The 23,691-nt window shown below is 37.2% G+C and overlaps 2 protein-coding genes and 1 long non-coding RNA gene across 3 annotated transcripts in view; all 3 read right to left on the reverse strand.

The window, feature by feature from the left end:
* Positions 1 to 535: 535 nt before the first annotated feature.
* Positions 536 to 3,583, reverse strand: LOC110959907 (uncharacterized). Its single transcript, XR_007947561.1, has 4 exons — positions 3,553 to 3,583; positions 3,147 to 3,203; positions 2,787 to 2,855; positions 536 to 2,673 (listed from the first exon to the last, which is right to left on the reverse strand). It is a non-coding gene; the product is annotated as an uncharacterized LOC110959907 (long non-coding RNA).
* A 10,776-nt stretch (positions 3,584 to 14,359) lies between these two features.
* Positions 14,360 to 17,260, reverse strand: LOC127530391 (phosphatidylinositol transfer protein 4-like). The gene is made up of 3 exons (XM_051937037.1): positions 17,021 to 17,260; positions 16,382 to 16,438; positions 14,360 to 14,389 (listed from the first exon to the last, which is right to left on the reverse strand). The coding sequence occupies exons 1-3, from the start codon at positions 17,258 to 17,260 to the stop codon at positions 14,360 to 14,362; spliced, it is 327 nt and encodes a 108-aa protein (XP_051792997.1).
* Positions 17,261 to 18,462: 1,202 nt separating this feature from the next.
* The window catches only part of LOC110959900 (uncharacterized), a 29,316-nt gene continuing 24,087 nt past the window's right edge, over positions 18,463 to 23,691 (reverse strand). Inside the window, exons 5-8 of the mRNA XM_051937000.1 lie at positions 21,734 to 21,787; positions 21,271 to 21,357; positions 21,164 to 21,192; positions 18,463 to 19,026 (exon numbers count right to left, since the gene is read on the reverse strand). Of these exons, the coding sequence (XP_051792960.1) occupies positions 18,997 to 19,026; positions 21,164 to 21,192; positions 21,271 to 21,357; positions 21,734 to 21,787 (200 nt within the window). The 3' untranslated portion in view covers positions 18,463 to 18,996. The remainder of the gene's footprint in view (positions 19,027 to 21,163; positions 21,193 to 21,270; positions 21,358 to 21,733; positions 21,788 to 23,691) is intronic.

Consider the following 23,691-nt stretch of genomic DNA (forward strand, 5'->3'; position numbering starts at 1 on the left):
TGCGCACACACATATATAGAGGTGAAGTAGCCACTTTACAAGTAACTTTGATAAATATAAACTTGCTACTTACAATTGAGATTAACTAGCAAGTTTAACACGTTTTCTTTGACTTTAGCTCCAACATGAATGTCAGGTAACAATAATTAATTAATGTGTATTACTTCATAAAATTAATTAATGATATTAGTTTATATTTGAGCAGCCTAAGACAAATGTTAGAATTTAGCCATAACTTTATGGTCATTGCTATTTAAATCCCTGACAAAAATAGAATGCTAAATCATTAAAGGATGCTTCAAGAAGAATTCAAAGTATCTAGGTGTTGCTCCAGCAAGCTAATATAACATAATGCTACTAGCTTCACATGTCAACTAGTTTGCCTCTTAGACAGATATTTTTACAGCTAGTTTTGCTTTTATGTAGCTGTATTATATTATAGTGGGGTTCACCCTTTCAATTCAATTCAGTTCAGTTCAATTCAAACAACTTCATTTTTCTGTGAGGAACTTCATTTGTGCCAGAGTATCTGTCCATATACTGTACATACAATTCACATACAATACAACATAACATACATAATAATCACAAGCAACATACTATACACACAACACATCCAACACTTCTTTATTGTACTTAAATACTTTCCAAGATACTTAAGCAACGTGAGTATTTTTTTTTTTTTACACTTATCTATATTTCAAAGGGAAACACTGTACTTTCTACTTCAACATCAGCTATAGTCACGATTACATTGCAGGTAAAGATTGCTAAATCACACAAAGAGCGTATAAAACACAGAAGATTGTTATGCAGTAAATTAAACTACTAGAAATATAAATACTGTGTAGAAAGAGCTCTGTTACAGCTGGCTAATTATAATGCATCACTTAAAATATCATTATCATAATACAGAAAAATACAACACTGAAAAGGTTAATTTTTTCAACATGCTGATAACTTTTACTTTTAGACTTAAATGTATTTTGCTGATAATATGTACATTTTTAAAAAAGCGCTAAATAATTTAAACACTGCAAAATTTAAAATGACTGGTAGCCACATCAGCTCTCGTGGATCTCATAGCTTACCAGGAGTGCAGGGCAGTAATAAATAGGACAACAATCTTGGTGTAGTCATTGATGAGGATCTAAACATCAAAGCTGTAACTAAATTAACTGATAACACAGAGAAGCACTGTTTCAAAGCAAGATTTAGAAAATCCCATTCATGCTTTACTTTCATTAACTGTAGAGTGGATGACCGTAATGCACTTCTTAGTGGCCTCCATAATAAGACCTTTAGGCATTTGCAACCATTGAAAATGCTACTGCTAGAATACTGACAAACATCAAGAAAGGAGAACACACCACTTCAACAGGTCGCTTCACTTGCTTTCAGGTAAACATAGAGCTGAACTTAAGGCAATACCTTTTGTCCACTAGTTTCTGATTGATCTGGGCCTGAATTATATTGGGGAATTGTTTGCTGAGGCCCAGAAGCTCTTAGAGATCTACAAAGACTGGTGTGTTCAGATCAGACACGATGAAGTGGTAGTAAGTGTTTAGTCATTATTCTGCCTGCTGCTGCTGCTGGAATCAGTTCCCCTTAGAACTCAGATCTGTCCAAAATGTTGCAATTTTTAGACGTAAGCCAAAGACAGTTCTTTTCCCATGGCTTTTAAGTAACTATTCTGTTTTATAAAGTCTCTCTATTTTGTAAACTTCATCACTTTGCCTGTAAAACACTTTTAAATAACGTAGGTTCATGACGAGGTGCCATCTAAATAAAATTGCTGGTTTGGTTGCTCTCAGCGTGTAAACTTTATGACATTTCACCTACAGGTGGCATCACAGCAACATAATAGATGAACCTAACAATGTTTACATTTGATTCTTGTACAAAGGCCATTTTTAAGGGACTAATGTGAGTATTTACAAAAAAAATCACATCTGCCATTAGCCACCACATGAAATAACGACATTTTAATCCGTCTGAATTGAACCATCTGCATTTCTGTCTGTCTTTCCTCTTTTGTCCTCAAACGTCTCTAAGCTAATAGTTTCTTAAAGAGAATCAGCCACTTCCTCAAACTAACCATCAGTGGCTATTTCTCACACTCTTACATGCATGACATCCTTCTTACAAACATTTTCACAGTGATTCATTATTTCTTTTAAATTTCTACAGCTTTTATGTAGCTCAAATAAGTCACATCACATTATATCCGGCCTTGAGCCAAGACATAAATGACCAAAGTACTGCATATCAGATAAAGATAAGTTATCAAACTTAGGTTATAGGTTATCAAACTAAACTTTATGTAGATAAATTATTATATTTGCAGAAAAATACAGTCAACATACATTTTAAAAACATGAAATAAAAATAAAAACTATACACTAAACCTTGAAAAATAAACCCAACATTCACACAGTTCATGGAGCATATTAAGCACCCTCAGTGAAAATGTTGTGGTTTGACTTCTGCTTTTTAAACTGTGCCACTATAGATAACACCCAACACTTCAGATTAGAAATTCTGAACAGAAGCGATGATCTAAGGACCTGACTCTGGTTTGTTGATGGTGGCATAGAGGTTGCTGGGATCATAGGAGGAAGCTTTAACTGTGGAGTAGGTTACTGTGTCATCGTCATCTTTTTTACTCCGAATCTGGAAGCAAAGAGCGCAACAGGATGTGATTTGACGTAACCAACGCCACCCTAATGAGACAGTTTTTATTCACACATACTGATGTTAGAAGAATAACCAATCAGACGGCTCACCTTGGCTTTGCTGTTGGCTGGCTTGGTGTAGCTGATGGAGGCGTAGGAAACACCATCCTCAGGATCAGCCTACGCAGAGACGACAACTTAATGACTCATCAGCAACATGTAGATCCATACTGACTCAATGCTTCTGCCCAAGACATCACCTCATATCTATTTCTGATCTAACCTCTTGACTCTGTATTTTTTCACACAGGTTCTTTTTGAGTGTGATCCAGGCAACTGTACCACTGAATTTGTATTTCTATCGTTTGTACGCTGACATTCCACAATGTATCATACATACACTATGATTTTGGAGAAAAATACGACTACTGTGGATTGCAACTTTGCGCTGGGTGTGTTGTGTTATCTCACCATGTCCTGACTGGTTTCAGGTGCAGACTGAGCCACTGCAGGTTCTGAGGTCAGGGCCTGAATAAATAAAGTCAAATAACATTTGGTGAAAAAGCGTGATATTATAGATAAGCGTCTTGACTGTTTCAATCCTTGGATACTTCCAGATAGAAAAATGCAACCCAGCACAACAGTTCCACCACAAACACCATTTGTATGTAGCTTTCAATACTATGTTTGTAATGTGTTGGATTTGTGGTGTTTATGACTGTAAAAGCAGTTTTTCTCACTTGTATTTTGTCACGTTTGCTGCTGCAAACAGTTAGTTTTAGTATGGCACACGCAGCATTATTTTTTATCTTATTGTGTTTTTCCTCAGATATTAAACTAACATTTTTAGCAGAGAAAGTATTGTTTAAAAACTCACCACATTGTCATTTCTTTGTGTGTTTTTCCCTGCAAAGACAAAACAAAAAGATAGTAATAATCAGGCTCAGCGACTTAAACTTCTTCACAGTGAAAATAGTTCTATTAAAAGCTATCATTTATAAATAAAAAAAAGAATCATTCTCACCTTTCGTTCTCCTTGATCTGATGACTTTCACAGCAATTATCAAAAGTGCTACCACAACCACAGGCACAACGATGAACAGCCACCAAAGATCTGGAATATGATAATGTTGATATTTTAAGCATTTTGGCAATATGGTGTAAAATCTGGAAAGTGACGTTCAAAAATAGTTAATACTTAAAATCAAATCAGACAGTTAATCTGCAGTAAGTAGAGACAATCTACACACATTTAGACAAAGCAAATAAATAAAACGTAACTGAAGTTCCACTTATCACTCCCAAAGCTAATTAGGCTGCTAAGTTTGATGTACTATTAAGTGAATCCATGGTCCAGTTTGGATCTTACAGAAGAAGAAAGAGAGAGACTGCAGAAAATAATACATAAACAAGATAATTGTTTTCCTACTTGATAATTTTGTTGTATCATTGACTGGAGATCCTGTTGTGGTTGCATAACCTGTTTGGTTATTTGCAGCTGTTGTTGTTGTTGTTGTTGTTGTTGTTGTTGTTGTATTTGTGTCCTTACCTGAATAAAAAGAAACAACTCAGCAACCTGTTCAGTCACAAACTGTCTGTATGTGATAAAATGTTAAAGCTTCAGATCATAAAATAAATATTTTAGCTAATTATTCACATCGATAACTTGAAGTGATTTTTAACAGCTGATTATAATCTCAGTTTCTCACCTGATGGATGAAGACTGAAGGTCAGTGGCTCTTTGGTATCCTCTGTAGATACACTACATTTAAACAAGTTATGATATGGTATTGGCGATCCCCAAAAATTGTTCAAAATGTTCACAGTAGCAGAGCAGGAAGACTGTGCTGTATGGAAATTTGGGTGATTTTTTTCCACATCTTGACCCTTAAAAACCCACTTCACTGTGTGTCCACATCGTCCGTTTGTCCCCACAGAGCAGTTTAATGTCACCTCATCCGTGTCTTTATGTTCAGTCACTGGTGAGGATGGATTGCAAGAGAAAAACAAAGTAAATCACTTTGACTTCATGAATATAATCACAATTATTTTATTGTGTCAGTATGTTGTTCTCAGAACACAGTTTGAGATGAAAATGTTGTAAATACTCACCAGTAACAACAGACAGATCAACCCAAGCATCTGGATCTTGTTGTTTCTCTGATCTAAACTGTCTGCAGGTGTAACGACCAACATCCTCAACTGTAACTTTCTTTATAACCAGAGAACAGATCTTTGTAAGACTCAGTCTGTCTGTATTGATCTTATTCTTAATTTGTCCAAGATTAAACAATTCTACTGCAGATGGTGTTTTGGAATTACTGAAGAGCCAGGTGGTTGTGTCACAGTTCTGATGATCATCAATGACATTCTCACAAGACAAAGTGGCTTCATCTCCCTCTCTGACAATGGAGGAGAGGTAAAGCTGTCTGCTCAGAGCTCCTGAGGATACAACAGAGAAACACAAATGTTACTGTTAATGTCAGATGGAGGATCATTTATGACACATAAGTTACAAAAGGTAAGTTTTAATATGATTCTGCCTCCTCACTGAATTTGAAGAGTTCAATAAACTCAGAGTTTACCTTGTACAAACATAGTTAAATGAAGATTATACAATAAAGTAGCATCAGAAGGAAGAGCTTTTTACATATTTCTGTAATAACGATATTATTTGAGTCATTACCGCTGAACTGAAGCACCAGCATCAAAAGAAGAAACATTTTATTCCATCTAGTTTCCACCATCGTTCCTCTCCGTCTCTCTTTTCTCTCTGCTTCTCATGAAAGTCTCTAAACTGGAGCTTCTTTAACTCATGCGTTTGCTTCCTGCAATTACTAAGTTGTTACTTCCTCATTATGACTGTCATCTTTCTTTCTCTTTTGCCAGTTGGTATTCTTCTGCAGCCACATTGTGCAGCGATTAAATTCCTCCTTTACAGTCGACTTGAGTTGATAATAAGTTCAGATTGACCTCACGTATCTGGATTTAATAACAGTGAAAATATAACTATTTAAGCATCCACTGTTTCCTGTAAGGTATTTAATTTTACTCTCAAATATGAATCACATTTGTGTTATTTGTTCTCATATTGCTTTTATCACCCGAGAAACTTGAGTATGGGTTTACACCAAACACACCACTACCACTCCACAGGTCACCTCGACTAATAGATTTTCAGTGAGGCATAGATGCGGACTCTTGAATGACTGAAAAAGCTTTATCAAAAAGAATAAAAATATAAAATCATACAGAATATAGAAAAAAAAAATTCCCCAAAAAGTGCAGTCAGTTATCTGGACAGTTTTTAGCTTACTATTCACTCTGACTGCACTTTTTGGGGAATAGTAAGCTAAAAACTGTCCAGATAAAACACATGATTACACTTTTATTTTATTATTATTGGTTAGTTCACAGCAAAGGAGGAATAAAATCACATCACTACTTAAAACAGTAATAAAAATAAAGACAACAGACCCAAACTTGTCCTTTGCTCCAGTCACTAAAGCCAAACAATGTGTGACCAAGTTGTCATCCTGATGGAGGCAGGGGGTGACTGTAGGTAGGTTAAGGTGACAATCATATAACAATACTATAGTTTTATTTCATTTCTTTTTTAAGTTGTCACAAATTGAGCTGAATGGCTGTGACAATGATAACAATAATGGTATTGAAGATACACATAGAAAAGCCAATTCACAAACAGTTTATGTGAAAACCATATAGAGCTTAAAGTGACATCAGTAAGGTCAGTAGTGTAGGTGAGTGATCACTGTCAGAAATACAAGCTGACCCTCAGTCAAAGAAACCAACTGTGTGTCTCTGGGAGGAGAGCAGCAACAACAACTGAGCTCCTAAAAAATGTTAAAGAATGAGTTCTGGTCCAGATGCTGCCAGGTCCCCTCCTCCAGCACCTGCAAAGAAAGCTGCCACACCAAGCTCATATTAGACTGTCATCTTTCCTCTCAGTATTTTTCAAAAGTTTATTTAGAACATCTGGAACTTTTCCTCTATGGACACCACCATACTCCTCCTAGTCTGCTCCATCACTACAGTTACTGCTCTCTTCAGCTCTACTGACCATTCATTGCTTGTTTCATATCAAATGCACAGCTAGTGAACCAGAGTGTGAATGTCAGCACAGACAGCAGATTTAAAAATCTTTTATGCTGCAAAACAAAGTAGATTTATACCTGTTGTTATAGGCTTAATCAACATTGTGTGAACTCATTTGTATTGAATGTAACAGCTGTTAATATTTTACATTGAAAATCCTGCTCTGCAGCTTTTCAAACTGTTCAGACATATGAGAATAGTTTGTGTTATCTCTGACATGTGACATTATTGACTTTCATTTATTGATCAGTATTAAAGATCACAGCAGAATGACAAAGACCCTGTAAACTGAAAGGAGTTTGTAGGATGTGCAACAGATGGTGAGACAGCAACTTATTACACAGAAAAGTCAACATTTTCCCATTTAGAGACAATTTGATGCTGTGACAAGAAAAAAACGTGTGAAGACTCAACAAGTGCACATTATGTGGATCTGACATCTTTAAAAGAAGGAATGGAGAATGTTTGAGGATTGTTAATGAAGATAAGTGCTTCTGTAAAGCAGCTTTTCTTGTGTTTGGATACCATCAATAAATAAATGAATAAATGTAAAAACACACAGGACTCATGCTGATGACGATTGACAAGTAAAGAGTCGAACTCATCAACTACCAGGAATTAACTTTTGATATATATATAAGATGGTCTGAGGCCTGGAATTAACTTCTGATAAGATGATCTGAAGCCTGTTAGTTCCTGATTCTGTTTCTGAGTTATTTTTCTGAGAACTGAAGGGGAAGTGTTTTGGTGAGAGTGAGGTTACATCATCAGCACTGTGGAGGTTTTACCATCTAATGATGACCACACAAACATAAAAAGACACAAACAGTTCACACATTCAGAAACTCAGTTATACAGAAGAATACCACTCATTGCTACATGGAGGGTGTAGGCAGCTTAGCATGTGGAGGACGAACACCAGGATGAAAAGAATGCGCTGGAAAATAAGAAGCTGATTATTTGTAGTCTTAAAGCAAGCAGTCAATCTCCAAAAAGGGGGAAAAAAATCGCTTTAGGGGAGAAAAATTTTTCACAGCTTGCATCCAACAGTTTGACTAAACCCTTCACCATCCAACAGTTAGCTGTGCATTTCCCTGCTTCTCTCTCAGTACAGTAGGAGGGAAAGAGGCTTGCCTTTCTGGTTTAAATTCACCAACCAGGACACATCTACTATCCAGTTATAGAATAGAATAGAATAGAATAGAATAGAATAGAATAGAATAGAATAGAATAGAATAGAATAGAATAGAATAATACTTTATTGATCCTTTACAGGAAATTACTTTGTTACAGCAGCTGACGAAAGTCACCAGTATGACCACATACATAATATATAAGTTAGAACTTAATCTGAAAGTTAAAACATGCACAGCATATACACCATAAGTTAATATATTAATGTGAAATACTGTGAATTGAAAAGCCTGACTGCAGCTGGTAGAAAGCACTTCCTGCTGCACTCAGACCTGACCTGCGGGGGATGAGTCTGTGGCTGAAGGTGTTCTGCTGAAACACCTCCAGACTGTGTCGTGGGTCGTAGAGTTCAGTTTCCTGAGCATTCTCACTCCAGCCACCTGTTGGACTGATTCCAGCTCACCACCAGTAGTGGAGCTTTTCTTCTTGATCAGCTTATTAAGCCAGTTTTTTTGTCTCTGGAGCAAGCCACCTTCCCTCAACCCACAACCCCAAAGAACAACCCCAACAGTTTGGTAAAATGTACATAGAAGAGGACTGCTGATGTTAAAAGACCTTAACATCAGCAGGCCTAAAGTCTGCTTTGATCCTTCCTGTACACATGTGTCTGGACCAGTCCAGCACGTCATCCAGCTGCACTCTAGACAGCCTCCACCTCTGTGCCAAGAATGGTGACTGGTGCTGGTGTGGACTTCTTCCTCCTGAAGTCAATCACCATTTCCTTGGTTTTAGAGGTGTTTAGTAGAAGGTGAAAGTTGCACCAATCAATAAAGTCCCTGATCATGTCCCTGTACTCCTCCTGACATCCTCGTCTGATACAACCACAGAGTCATCAGAAAATTTCTGAAGAAAGCAGCTTTCTGAGTTACACCGGAAGTCATGTGTGTGTATATATATCTATCTATCTATATATATATATAGATAGATATATATATACTGAGAGTCAATAGAAACTTTGAGGTAGAAATGTCCTCAGAATTCTACTTGTAGGGGGGGTTGTAATTATTCATTGTGGATTTACTGATGATCTAGTGCCCTGGTAGTGTAGTGGCTGGGCCAGCTGTCCACTACGTAAGGTCAATCACTAAACTATTCACTTCAAAAATATTAACAGTTATTAATCACTGCTAGGTTCTTGTTGTGAAATAATCTAAGTCTCACCAGAAAAAATGAAAAAGGAGTCCAGGAGTCAGTCTTCAGATGCCAAGACAAAAGTGTTTATTTCTGTACATGACAGGTAAAACGCTGAGAAGATACCTCCAGAGATATGTTCTGAATATCTGCCAGAATGCTGAATCATTTATACTATTTTGGCTGGTGTAGGTGACACCCCTAGTCCATCCTACTTTTATCCCTTGCCAACTTTCACTTTTACACAATTACATCATAGTCTCAAGGTCTAATAGAGACTGATATTTCTCTAACTTTCCAAAAAAATATGAGACTGGGTCAGCATGTCCCCAGGGGGAGGGATCCCCCCCCTGGCTTCGTTCCTTTTACCGTTCATTTTGCACGTACGCCGGGCCACCAAGGTCTCACTACAGATTTACACACACAATGGAGCTACACAGTCAACACATAATCAACACAGCTCTGAACATCTGGTCGCCGCTGAGTACAAGGTCACACACTGTACACACATTGTACTACACAGTCAGCACATCTCTGTTAGAGTACAGAAAATACTGGGTTCTTTTCTCACAACCGGTTCAAGGCCAGTTCATCAGAGTAAACACACACAGGCATAGATTTTTTCACAGCAATAGATATGTTTTTACACAACAGTAGCTGAGATAATGATGAGTTGTCATTTTGTCATGATTCATTGCACATGGGTTGGTCACTTAGAAAAAGTGAACCAAATACACACCAAGCAATACTCAGTGAGTATTTGCACAATTTGAGAATGGGTTTTGAAGGCCTATATAAAGGCCCAAAAAAGGCCACCATTGTTAGTCCAGTGAACAGCATCATGCCGCGTCTATCACATGAACAACATCCCTGGGCACTGGGTATGGTGGAGGCCGGTTTGAGCTACAGTGATGTAGCCAGGCGTATAGGCTGTTCCCAACCCACAATCAGAAGCCTGGTCCAAAGCATGCGCCGACTGATTGCTGCCTGCATCGAAGCAAATGGAGGCCATACTCGGTATTGACTGTTGTGACTTTGTGTTTGGCAGGTGCCGTTTTCTTTTGTGAAATTCTTTATTTTGAAATCATTCTTGAAACTTTAGATTTTTGTTTCTGTATGCCAATATGCTAAACAAATGATTCATATGAAGAAAATCCAGTTTGCTTCAAAATAAAAATTATGTTGAAAAATATGGTCTCAAACTTTTTAATGACTGTCAGTGTATATATGTATAATGTAAAGAGGATGGGTGAGGATAGTTTCTTGTGGGGCCCTTGTGCTGCAGAGGATTTTGTTGGACACACAGTTCTGCAGTCAAACATGCTGTGGTCTGCAGGTGAGGTAGTCCATGATCCAGGAGATCAGTGCTGACTCCACCTGCATCATCCTCATCTTCTCACTAAGCAGTGCCGGCTTGATAGTATTAAAGGCACTTGAAACATCAAAAAACTTGATCCCCACAGTCACATCTAGTGTCCAGATGTCCATAGGTCCTCTGTAGCATGTAGATAAGGGCATCATCCACAGTAACGCTGGGTTGATATCTGAACTGCAGGGGTCTGTGGACATCCTCACCCTGGGTCTTAGAAAGTACCAGTCTCTCAAATGTCTTCATGATGTGGGAAGTGAGGGCTGCAGGTCTGTAGCCTCAGGAGTCAGTAGGATGTCTCCTCTTGGGGACAGGGACGATGCAGGATGTTTTCCACAGTGTAGGGATCTTCTGCAGATTCAGGCTGAGGTTGAACAGGTATGTGAGGATGTCACACAGCTGAGGGGAGCAGGTCTTCAGCAGTCTCAAGCTGATACCATCTTTAACATTTATGTTTGAGAATCTACCAACTCAGTGAACCTCTAAAGGAGCTGCTCTGGAGGTGTGCCTCATCTTTAAGCTTTAGCACAAGATGGTCTCAGCAAGGAAGAAACTGTGGCAGGTGATAACATCTTTGAGCTTTATGTCTCATGTTAATAAGTAAATTTAATGATAAAAAGTACAATTTCCCCTGAAGCTGTTTGAGTTGAAAACCTACAGTAAACAGAAACAGTGTGTGACTCACGTCCACCTCTGTGTCACAAAAAATCTATATGTGGTCAGGTAGGTAGCTCATGTTTCCTAACACTCACAGTCACTCTGAACGTCATGTGTTCGGTGTGTAATTGAATGATTTCTATGTTTTCTCTGGAGTTCATCTCTTTGATTTTAGACACATTGTAGTACACATGAGAGCAAAGTAGATCAACAGAGGGAAGGTTTATTATCAGCACTGTCACGAACTGCTTGTCAGAAAGGGCGTGACAAGCAGAAGCAAAACATCCATAGAATAAAATACTTAGAAAAACACAGTAGAACTAAATGTTGTCACTGAAGAAAACAAAGCTCAAGATGCATATTTACATGCTGAGGTCAAAAGTAAAGAACAAACAGGTTCTGAATGCTGGAAAGTTCTGGAAAAGTGCACAAACACAGTCTGATCTTGGATCAGTCGTATATATACAGGATATCCATATACTTGGATGGCAGTTTTGATGTGATCAGTATTGGCAGGGATTGTTATGGATTTATTGTTGCTCTGCATCCGATTGTTAACAGTGAAGAAATACTCTTAAAATTTCAGTCTGGCATTCATAAAGAAATAGAGATTGTATATAAACATACAGTAAGTTGTTGACATGGTACCGTGTAGTTTTGCTGTAGTGTCCCTAATAGCAGATCCTGTCATGGTTGTATCACCTTTTCGGTTGTTTGCAGCTGTTGTTGTTGTTGTTGTTTTTGTGTCCTCACCTGAACAAAAAGCAACAACTCATCAACCTGTTCAGTCACAAACTGTCTGTATGTGATAACATTTTAAAGCTTCAGATCAGAAAAAAATATTTAAGCTAATTATTCACATCAATAACTTGAAGTGATTTTTAACAGCTGATTATAATCTCAGTTTCTCACCTGATGGACGAAGACTGAAGGTCAGTGGGTTTTTGTTAGTCTCTGTAGATACACTACATTTAAACCAGTTATGATATGGTATGAAGGATCCCCAAAAATCAATCAGAAAGCTTAAAGTAGCAGAGCAGGAAGACTGTGATGTCTTGAAGACTGGGTTATCTTTATCCACATCTTGACTCTTTAAAACCCACTTCACTGTGTGTCCACATCGTCCATCTATCCCCACAGAGCAGTTTAAAGTCACCGTATCACTGCCTTTATGTTCAGTCACTGGTGAAGATGGATTGCAAGAGAAAAACAAAGTAAATCAGCTTGACTTCATAACTGTAATCACAGTTATTGTATTGTGTCAGTATGTTGTTGTAAGAAGACAATTTGAGATGAAAATGTTGTAAATACTCACCAGTAACAACAGACAGATAAACCTCAGCATCTTGAAATTGATTCCATAATATAAAATGTCTGCAGGTGTAATCACCAGCATCTTCAGCTGTAGCTTTCTTTATTACCAGAGAACAGTTCACTGAAAAACTCAGTCTGCCAGTATTGAGCTCATTTTTAATTTGTCCAAAAGCAAGCAACCAGCTCTACTGATACTCGTTCTCTTGAAGTATACTGAAGATCCAGGTGGTTGTGTCACAGTCATGATGATCATCAACAGCATTCTCACAAGACAAAGTGACTTCATCTCCCTCTCTGACAATGGAGGAGAGGTAAAGCTGTCTGCTCAGAGCTCCTGAGGATACGACAGAGAAACACAAATGTTACTGTTAATGTCAGAAGGAGGATAATTTATGACACACAAGTTATCAAAGATAATTATTATAGATAAGATAATTTAATATGTTTCTGCCTCCTCACTGAATTTCAAGAGTTCACTAAACTCAGAGGTGACCTTATCGAAACATAGTTAAAAGGAGATTATGCAACAAAGTAACATTAGATGGAAGAGGTTTCGACATATTTCTGTAAAAACGATGTCTTATGAGTCCTTACCGCTGAACTGAAGCACCAGCATCAATCGAAGAAACATTTTATTCCATCTAGTTTCCACCATCGTTCCTCTCCGTCTCTCTGCTTCTCATGAAAGCCTCTAAACTGGAGCTTCTTAAACACAGATTTATGTCCTCCTTGTAATTGGGAAAGTGACACTTCTTCAGTAAAACCTGAATCTTTTTTTTATCTTTGCTATTTTTTATTCTTTTGCAGCCACATTGTGCCACTTTTTTGTTCCTTCTTTGTGGTCAGTGGGTGAAATTTATTGACATGAATCTCTTGATCAACAGTATTAAAGAGATAAATATCAAAGAGAAGTGATTGTGAGAGAGTGACCTAATACACAGAACAGAAACTTATTTTGGCATTTAGAGCCCAGATTGAGACAAACTGATGCTGTGACAAGAAACACATGTGAAGACTCAACAAGTGCACATTGTGTCCCACAGTGGATCTGACATCTTTAAAAGAAGGAATGGACAAGAGTTTGAGGATTGTTAGAGGAGGTAAATGCTTCAGTAAGCAGCTTTTCTTGTCCTGAAATAACATTTAAGTCCAACTCATCACCCACCAGATATTAACTCTTGATGTTCCAGATGCAGCACAGATAAGACGGTCTGAGACCTGTTACTTCCTGATTGTGTTTCTGAGGTGTTTTCCTGAGAACTGAAGGGGAAGTGTTTTGGTGAGAATGAGGTTACAATGGCAACACAGTCTGAGGGTTTTAACCTCTTATGATGACCAGATAACCATCAAACACACATTTCTTTATTTAGACACATTGACACACCCATGAAAACAAAGTGGTTCACCAGGGAGAAGGTTTATTATCAGCAGAAGCAGGACATCCATAAAGTAAAATATCCACCATATAGAATAAACAAAACATTCTTAGTACACAAAGAAATCAGAAACATAATTGAGCTGAACAACGTCACCTCAGAGGAAACAGACCCAAATGCAGAACACTGTGACAGGCAGGAGAAAATCACTTAGAGGATACTCAGGTTCACTCATGAGGCAGAAACATGTGGATAAATTAAAGCTCCATATTTACATGCTGAGGTCAAAAATAAAGAACAAACAGGCTCTGAATGCTGGAAAGTTCTGGCAAACTGCACAAACACAATATGGTGGTGGATCAGTGGTATATAAACTGAGGGACTAATGAAGAAGTACAAACTGCTGAGGAGAGAGATTCAATCAATCAGCTGGTCTGAAATGAATAAATCTTATAAAACCTCCAACTGCTCCTCCAAATATATGGTAAGTAGATGTTGATCAGTGGAGTTGAACAGAAGCTGAAGGATCAAAGTCCATCATCTTCATCATTACACACCTGTGAGGAACAAAACAACACAATCACACACACAATCTGACATATTCAACTTCACAACACCAGACTCACTTCTCTCATCTTCCACTGCTCTACTTGGAGCACAAAGAAATCAGATGAACAACTTGACACTAAACATGTTTATTGGCTATGTTGTCCAAAGCAACTTAGAATAATGAGTGAAATCAAAGTCATTAACAATGAATAAGTGGAATTGTTCAACATGAACATGAGGCTGAATGTACAGTGTTAGTTTGTGGCCTTTTTTAATCCACATTCCTGAATAAAAGTCAGTTCATGAACTCTGATTTTTCTGTTGATTGATGCAAACATGACTCTAATACTCATTATTTCTATAAACTGTTAAACCTGCTGTGTGGAGGAATGTAGCAAATAACACAGAAAACAGAAAAACCCTTTCACATTGGAGCTAGACTTTAATCTGTGGCTCACCCAGACTTCCAATGAGCTTCATCACACATTTCCTCATTCTTATCCTAAACTTCTGTTACTTTTAACGTGAGCTGATCTGTGGTGTCAAACAAGAGTTTCACGTCTTTCTGTCACAAATCAACAGACAACAATTCCAGCAGAGACAATATCAATGTCAGCAGCAACATGTCATCAGAGCAACGCTGTGTGTAAATGTGAAGTTTGACCTTCAACAGTCTACAGAAGGTCCAGTAGGTGGCGCTGCACTCAAATGATTCACATGATGACAGCAGACAGAGAAAGTTCCTCAGGATGTGTGAGAATTTTCTCTACAATTATTAACCTTCTGTGACAAAATAACCGCAAATCATGTCTAGATTTTACTTTTCTCAGTGATCAGTCTTGTAAAAAGTGTTTTTTGTCATCTGTTTTCTTTTATCTAAACCTACAGTTTATGTCAACAAACATCACAACACATTGTAAAGAGAAGAAGTTAACTGCAGCTTCCACAGTGAGAAATGAGGTTTATTCCATTTGTTCACTGTCTCACCTTTAGTTCTCGCCCAGATGTTGACGGCCACAGCAGTTGTTATTAGTGCAGCTAAACCCAACGTCACCACCATGATCCTCCACTGACCTGCACAGAATGAAAACTTAACTAATATTTCAGCTGCAGCTTTTTATTCTGCTTAAAACAGGAGAGAAATGTGTGCTTCCAAAAATATGAAAAAATGTAGTTTTGATGTACAGCATTCAAATAAACTATCAGTAATAATTTCATCACTTATATTCAAAGATTCAAAACTGCATGTTAGAGTTCAAGATGTTTCAAATTAAATCATATTTTTCTTGGATGACAGTTTTGATGTGATCAGTATTGGCAGGGATTAATATGGACTTATTGTTGCTCTGCATCAGATTGTAAACAGTGAAGAAATACCCTTAATGTTTACCGTCTAGTTCCATCTAAACCAGTCCTCTGAACTGGAACAACAGTCACTGAGCACTTGAAGAACTGGAAATGTTGTAAAGGTCAAACTGTCTGAGCAGTTAGACTGTGACGTCTTCAAGTCTCTGTTAGATTTCTCCACATTTTCACTCTCTAACACCCACTTCATATTTACAGCTGGACTCAATATAAAACATCTTATCAAATAAACATTATCTTGTTTTCAGCACAATCAGGCTGATTTTGAGAATGTTTGACCTGAAATTTGAAACTGCTGGTTGAGAAACTGTCGGTAATTAACATTATATGAAAGCAGCAGATCCATAAATAAACATTTCAGATGATTTTTCTCTGAATTTAAAGTGATTTTCATATGAAATCCAATCATTTGCAAATGAAACAACATAACCAGGAAAAACAGGCACATAAAGAGTTGATCAGTAACTGAAACTACTCCTGTCTTCTTTGACACCAAAGCAAAGTTTCAGTCTGACATTCATAAAGAGACACAGAATGTACAAAAACATACAGTAAGTTGTTGGCATGGTATCGTGTAGTTTTGTTGTAGCAATTGTCGATCCTGTCATGGTTGTATCAGCTTTTTGGTTGTTTGCAGTTGTTGTTGTTGTTGTTGTTGTTGTTGTTGTTGTTGTTGTTGTTGTTGTTGTTGTTGTTGTGTCCTCATCTGAAAAAAAGAAACAACTCAGCAACCTGTTCAGTCACAAACTGTATGTGATGAAATGTTAAAGCTTCAGATCAGAAAATAAATATTTTAGCTAATTATTCACATCAATAACTTGAAGTGATTTTTAACAGCTGATTATAATCTCAGTTTCTCACCTGATGGATGAAGACTGAAGGTCAGTGGCTCTTTGGTATCCTCTGTAGATATACTACATTTAAACCAGTTATGATATGGTATTGGCGATCCCCAAAAATTGTTCAAAATGTTCACAGTGGCAGAGCAGGAAGACTGTGATGGATAGAAATTTGGGTGATCGTTCTTCACATCTCGACTAGTAAAAACCCACTTCACTGTGTGTTTGCATCGTCCATTTGTCCCCACAGAGCAGTTTAAAGTCACTATATCTGTGTCTTTGTGTTCAGTCACTGGTGAAGATGGATTGCAAGAGAAAAACAAAGTAAATCAGTTTGACTTCATAACTGCAATCACAATTATTGTATTGTGTCAGTATGTTGTTCTCAGAAGACAGTTTGAGATGAAAATGTTGTAAATACTCACCAGTAACAACAGACAGATAAACCCGAGCATCTTGAACTTGTTTCCCTGATATATACTGTCTGCAGGTGTAATCACCAGCATCTTCAGCTGTAGCTTTCTTTAAAAGCAGAGAACAGTTCTTTGTAAGACTCAGTCTGTCTGTATTGATCTTATTCTTTACTTGTCCAAGAGCAACCAGCTCAACTGCTGCTCGTTCTCTTGAGTCATCGACGAGCCAGGTGGTTGTGTCACAGTTCTGATGAACATCCATCACATTCTCACAAGACAAAGTGACTTCATCTCCCTCTCTGACAATGGAGGAGAGGTCAAGCTGTCTGCTCAGAGCTCCTGAGGATATGACAGAGAAACACAAATTTTAATTTTAATGTCAGATGGTGGATCATTTATGACACATAAGTTATCAAAAGTAAGTTTTAATATGTTTCTGCCTCCTCACTGAATTTCAAGAGTTCACTAAACTCAGAATTTATCTTGTAGGAGCATAGTTAAGAGAAGATCGTCATAGATGTATGAACTATTTTCCATGTATATATTATAAGTGTTGTGAGTCCTTACCACTGAACTGAAGCACCAGCATCAATAGAAGAAACATTTCATTCCATCTAGTTTCCACCATCGTTCCTCTCCGTCTCTCTTTTCTCTCTGCTTCTCATGAAAGTCTCTAAACTGGAGCTTCTTAACCACGGATTTATGTCATCCTTGTAATTGGTGAAGTGACACTTCCTCACTAATGCTTGATTCTTTTTTTCTCTTATGTTCTTTGTTATTCTCTCGCTGCTACATTGTGCAGCTTTTATGCTCCTCCTTTATGGTCAGTGTGTGAACTTGTGAAACTGATGTTCATTTACTTTAACACTATGTAGACAGAAGAATAGATTTCTCTCTGAAATGTGAAAATATTGATGTGAATTTCTTGATCAACAATATTAAAGAGATCAATATCAGAGAGAAGTGATTGCGAGACAGTAAATTAATTCACAGAAAGGAAATTTATTTCAGAATTTAGAGCCCAGTTTGAGACAAATTGATGCTGTGACAAGAAACACACGTGAAGACTCAACACGTGCACATTGTTGTTGTTAACTCAGTAATTAACTGTTGGTGTTCCAGATGCAGCACATATAAGATGGCCTGAGACCTGTTACTTCCTGATTTTGTTTCTGAGGTATTTTTATGAGAATTGACAGAGCAGTGGTGTTGCAATGGTTACGTTTCTGGACCACTGATCAGAAGGTCAGAGGTTCAGATCGTCATGCAGCCACTGTCTGGCTCTTGAGCAAGGACCTGAACCCTTCCTGCTCCAGGGGTTATGTACTATGGTTGACCTTGCACTCTGATATGTGAAAACTGCAAATTTTCCCTTGTGGGACTAATAACGGATATTAAGTGGTTGGTGAGAATGACGGCAACAGAGTCTGAGGGTTTTAACTTCTAATGATGACCAGATAAACATCAAACACACATTTCTTTATTTAGACACATTGAAATACCCATGAGAACAAAGTGGTTTATCATCAGCAGAAGCAGGACATCCACAGAGAAAAATATCCTCCATTCACAATGAACAGAAAACACTGTTAGTACACAAAGAAATCAGAAACATAGTCGAACTGAACAATGTCACCTCAGAGGAGTTAGATCCAAATGCAGAACAGGCAGGAGAAAATCACTTAGAGGATACTCAGGTTCATTAATGAGGCAGAAAGATGAGGATAAATAAAGTTCTATATTTACATGCTGAGGCCAAAAATAAAGAACACACAGGCTCTGAATGCTGGAAAGTTCTAGCAAAGTGCACAAACCCAGTCTGATGGTGGATCAGTGGTATATAAACTGAGGGACTAATGAGGAAGTACAAACTCCTGAGGAGAGAGATTCAATCAATCAGCATGTCTGAAATGAATAAATCTTATAAAACCTCCAACTGCTCCTCCAAATATATGGTAAGTAGATGTTGATCAGTGGAGTTGAACAGAAGCTGAAGGATCAAAGTCCATCATCTTCATCATTACACACCTGTGAGGAACAAAACAACACAATCACACACACAATCTGACATATTCAACTTCACAACACCAGACTCACTTCTCTGATCTTCCACTGCTCTACTTGGAGCACAAAGGAATCAGATGAACAACTTGACACTAAATATGCTGGTTGGTAATTTTGTCCAAAGCAACTTAGAATAATGAGTGAAATCAAAGTCATTATCAATGAATAAGTGGAATTGTCCAGCATGAACATGAGGCTGAATGTACAGTGTTAGTTTGTGGCCTTTTTTAATCCACATTTCTGAATGAAAGTCGGTTTATGAACTCTGATTTTCCTGTTGATTGATGCAAACATGACTCTAATACTCATCATTTCTATAAACTGTTAAACCTGCTGTGTGGAGGAATGCAGCAAACAACACAGATAACAGAAAAACCCTTTCACATTGGAGCTAGACTTTAATCTGTGGCTCACCCAGACTTCCAATGAGCTTCATCACACATTTCCTCATTCTTATCCTAAACTTCTGTTACTTTTAACGTGAGCTGATCTGTGGTGTCAAACAAGAGTTTCACGTCTTTCTGTCACAAATCAACAGACAACAATTCCAGCAGAGATAATATGAATGTTAGCAGCAACATGTCATCAGAGCAACACTGTGTGTAGATGTGAAGTTTGACCTTCAACAGTCTACAGAAGGTCCAGTAGGTGGCGCTGCACTCAAATGATTCACATGATGACAGCAGACAGAGAAAGTTCCTCAGGATGTTTGAGAATTTTCTCTACAATTATTTACCTTCTGTGATAAAATAACCACAAATGTGCTAAATAGTAAATTAAATTCAGTGTTTCTGCTCAGATTACAGCTTTAGGACTCCAATCAGTGTTTTTATTCATTTTAATAAAGGTGTCATGTACTGTCTGTACAACTCTACATCTCTGCTAAAACTTCATTTATTCTGAAGAGACGATGGATAACAAGAGAAAACTGATAAATGACAAAGATTCTCTTCATGTCAGACACTATAGATAAAAATGTAATTTTTATTTCATGTATAGGTCAGTCTTTCTTCCATAACATTTCTTCTATCAGACTGGTGGAAAGAAAATGTCCAAAATACATATTGAAGTGTTTATTTTGCTGCAGTGTGTTTACTGCAAATGGGTGAAAAATAGTGCATATTAAATTTGGTAATATCTCATTCACAGATTAAAATATTAGTTGACTAGCGAAGTTTCATGGTGATATCTGTGGTTAAAACATCTAGAGTATTTCCCAATAAAGAGTCAGAAATCTTCATTTCTGTTGCATTTCTGTTATGTCAGACTTTACAGCTTTATTGCTGGTAATGTTTTGAAGGATTTCATGGGGAATTTGTTCATATATCATTCATTTATATTGAACTGTATTCATTCAAACATTGCAGAAATGCTTTTTCTGGCTTTTGATTAAAATCCGATGATAAAAGTAAATATACAAAATTCCCTATTTTACTCTATGTGAAGAAAAAACATATGATTCTTGAACTTGACTTTATACAATCTTCACATTTATTTTCTGAAAATGTATGCAAATTCATGAATATATTTAATCTGATAATACTTCATTTGCATACTAAAAGGTAACATTTTAGAAAACTTGTATCAGAAATAACTGTCTGAATGTGATGGATGAGATGAAAAGTTTCATGTTGACATCTTTTACCTGAAGCCTTAAATCACTCATAGCTGACACTGAACATCTAATTTATACAAGTGGTTGTTGCATGAGACAATATTTCTACAAGGAGATGCCACTGGAGGTCCTTCAGGACTGTATTTTATGGTGTCATGTAATTTATTTGAACTAATCTTTTCATCTGTATCAATATCATAAAGATATTCACTTCTTGTTGACATGTATGTTGATTTTGATCAATGATGGATTTAGAAGCTGGTTGTTGTATTGGATGAACTGTGGTATACTCCAGCTATTAAAACATTTTTTCCATGAGGATCTCACAAGTAGATACATTTTATTATATAGTATTTCTAGATTTTACTTTTCTCAGTTATCAGTTGTGTAAAAAGTATGTTTTGTCGTCTGTCTTCTTTAATCGAAATCTACAGTTTATGACAACAAACATCACAACAGATTGTAAAATTCTGTTTCAAGACTCACCCTGTTTTCACCCGTCTGTGTTGTTTTCCCTGATGAGACAAGAGAAGAAGTTAACTGTAGCTTCCACACGGAGAAATGAGGTTTATTTCATTTGTCCACTGTCTCACCTTTAGTTCTTGCCCAGATGTTGACGGCCACAGCAGTTGTTATTAGTGCAGCTAAACCCAACGTCACCACCATGATCCTCCACTGACCTGGACACAGAATGAAAACTTCACAGATATTTCAGCTGCAGCTTTTTGTTCTGGTGAAACAGGAGAGAAATGCGTGCTTCCAAAAATATTACAAAATGTATTTTTGATGTACAGCATTCAAATAAACTATCAGTAATAAATCCATCACTGATATTCAAAGATGACTGCATGTTAGAGTTCAGGATGTTTCAAATTAAATCATATTTTTCTTGGACGACAGTTTTGATGTCATCAGTATTGGCAGGGATTTTTATGGAGCTATTGTTGCTTTGCATCAGATTGTAAACAGTGAAGAAATACCCTTAAAATTTCAGTCTGACATTCATGAAGAAACAGAGATTGTATAAAAACATACAGTAAGTTGTTGACATGGTACCATGTAGTTTTGCTGTAGTGTCTCCAATGGCAGATCCTGTCATGGTTGTATCACCTTTTCGGTTGTTTGCAGTTGCTGTTGTTGTTGTTTTTGTGTCCTCACCTGAACAAAAAGAAACAACTCATCAACCTGTTCAGTCACAAACTGTCTGTATGTGATAAAATGTTAAAGCTTCACATCATAAAATAAATATTTTAGCTAATTATTCACATCAATAACTTGAAGTGATTTTAAACAGCTGATTATAATCTCAGTTTCTCACCTGATGGATGAAGACTGAAGGTCAGTGGCTTTTTGTTAGTCTCTGTAGATACACTACATTTATACAAGTTATGATATGGTACTGGCGATCCCCAAAAATTATTCACAAATTTCACAGTAACAGAGCAGGAAGACTGTGCTGTATGGAAATTTGGGTGATTTTTTTCCACATCTTGACCCTTAAAAAGCCACTTCACTGTGTGTCCACATCGTCCGTTTGTCCCCACAGAGCAGTTTAATGTCACGTCATCCGTGTCTTTATGTTCAGTCACTGGTGAGGATGGATTGCAAGAGAAAGACAAAGTAAATCACTTTGACTTCATGAATATAATCACAATTATTTTACTGTGTCAATATGTTGTTCTCAGAACACAGTTTGAGATGAAAATGTTGTAAATACTCACCAGTAACAACAGACAGATCAACCCAAGCATCTGGACCTTGTTGTTTCTCTGATCTAAACTGTCTGCAGGTGTAACGACCAACATCCTCAACTGTAACTTTCTTTATAACCAGAGAACAGATCTTTGTAAGACTCAGTCTGTCTGTATTGATGTTATTCTTAATTTGTCCAAGATTAAACAATTCTACTGCAGATGGCATTTTGGAATTACTGAAGAGCCAGTTGGTTGTGTCACAGTTCTGATGATCATCAATGACATTCTCACAAGACAAAGTGGCTTCATCTCCCTCTCTGACAATGGAGGAGAGGTAAAGCTGTCTGCTCAGAGCTCCTGAGGATACAACAGAGAAACACAAATGTTACTGTTAATGTCAGATGGAGGATCATTTATGACACATAAGTTACAAAAGGTAAGTTTTAATATGTTTCTGCCTCCTCACTGAATTTGAAGAGTTCACTAAACTCAGAGTTTACCTTGTACAAACATAGTTAAATGAAGATTATACAATAAAGTGGCATCAGAAGGAAGAGCTTTTTACATATTTCTGTAATAACGATATTATTTGAGTCATTACCGCTGAACTGAAGCACCAGCATCAAAAGAAGAAACATTTTATTCCATCTAGTTTCCACCATCGTTCCTCTCCGTCTCTCTTTTCTCTCTGCTTCTCATGAAAGTCTCTAAACTGGAGCTTCTTAAAAAGACATTTATCTCCTCCTTGTAATTGGTGAAGTGACACTTCCTCATTAATGCTTGGATCTTTTTTCTCTCATGTTCTCTCGCTGCCACATTGTGCAGCTTTTATGCTCCTCCTTTGTGGTCAGTGTGTGAAACTGATGTTCGTTTATACTGAAAAGTTCTGCACTACAATTTTAACACTATGTAGACAGAATTGTTTTCTCTCTGAAATGTGAAATTATTGGTGTGAATTTCTTCATCAACAATATTAAAGAGATCAATATCAAAGAGAAGTGATTGTGAGACAGTGACTTAATACACAGAACAGAAACTTATTTCAGCATTTAGAGCTCAGATTGAGACAAATTGATGCTGTGACAAGAAACACATGAAGAATCAACAAGTGCACATTGTGTCCCACAGTGGATCTGACATCTTTAAAAGAAGGAATGGATGATGTTTGAGGATTGTTAAAGAAGATAAATGCTTCAGTAAAGAAGCTTTTCTTGTCCTGAAATAACATTTAAGTCCAACTCATCACTCATCAGATATTAACTCTTGATGTTCCAGATGCAGCACAGATAAGATGGTCTGAGACCTGTTACTTCCTCATTG

This window comes from Acanthochromis polyacanthus, chromosome 16 (assembly GCF_021347895.1).
Source record: "Acanthochromis polyacanthus isolate Apoly-LR-REF ecotype Palm Island chromosome 16, KAUST_Apoly_ChrSc, whole genome shotgun sequence".
Lineage (NCBI taxonomy): Eukaryota > Metazoa > Chordata > Actinopteri > Pomacentridae > Acanthochromis > Acanthochromis polyacanthus.

Coding starts and splice junctions, on each gene's coding strand:
- LOC127530391 (XM_051937037.1), bottom strand. CDS start 17,260: ATGGATGTTCATCAGAACTGTGACACAACCACCTGGCTCGTCGATGAC. Junction 16,439..17,020: donor ATGCTCGGGTTTATCTGTCT/GTTGTTACTGGT, acceptor GAGGACACAACA/ACAACAACAACAACAACAAC. Junction 14,390..16,381: donor CAACAACAACAACAACAACT/GCAAACAACCAA, acceptor TGTTCCTCACAG/GTGTGTAATGATGAAGATGA.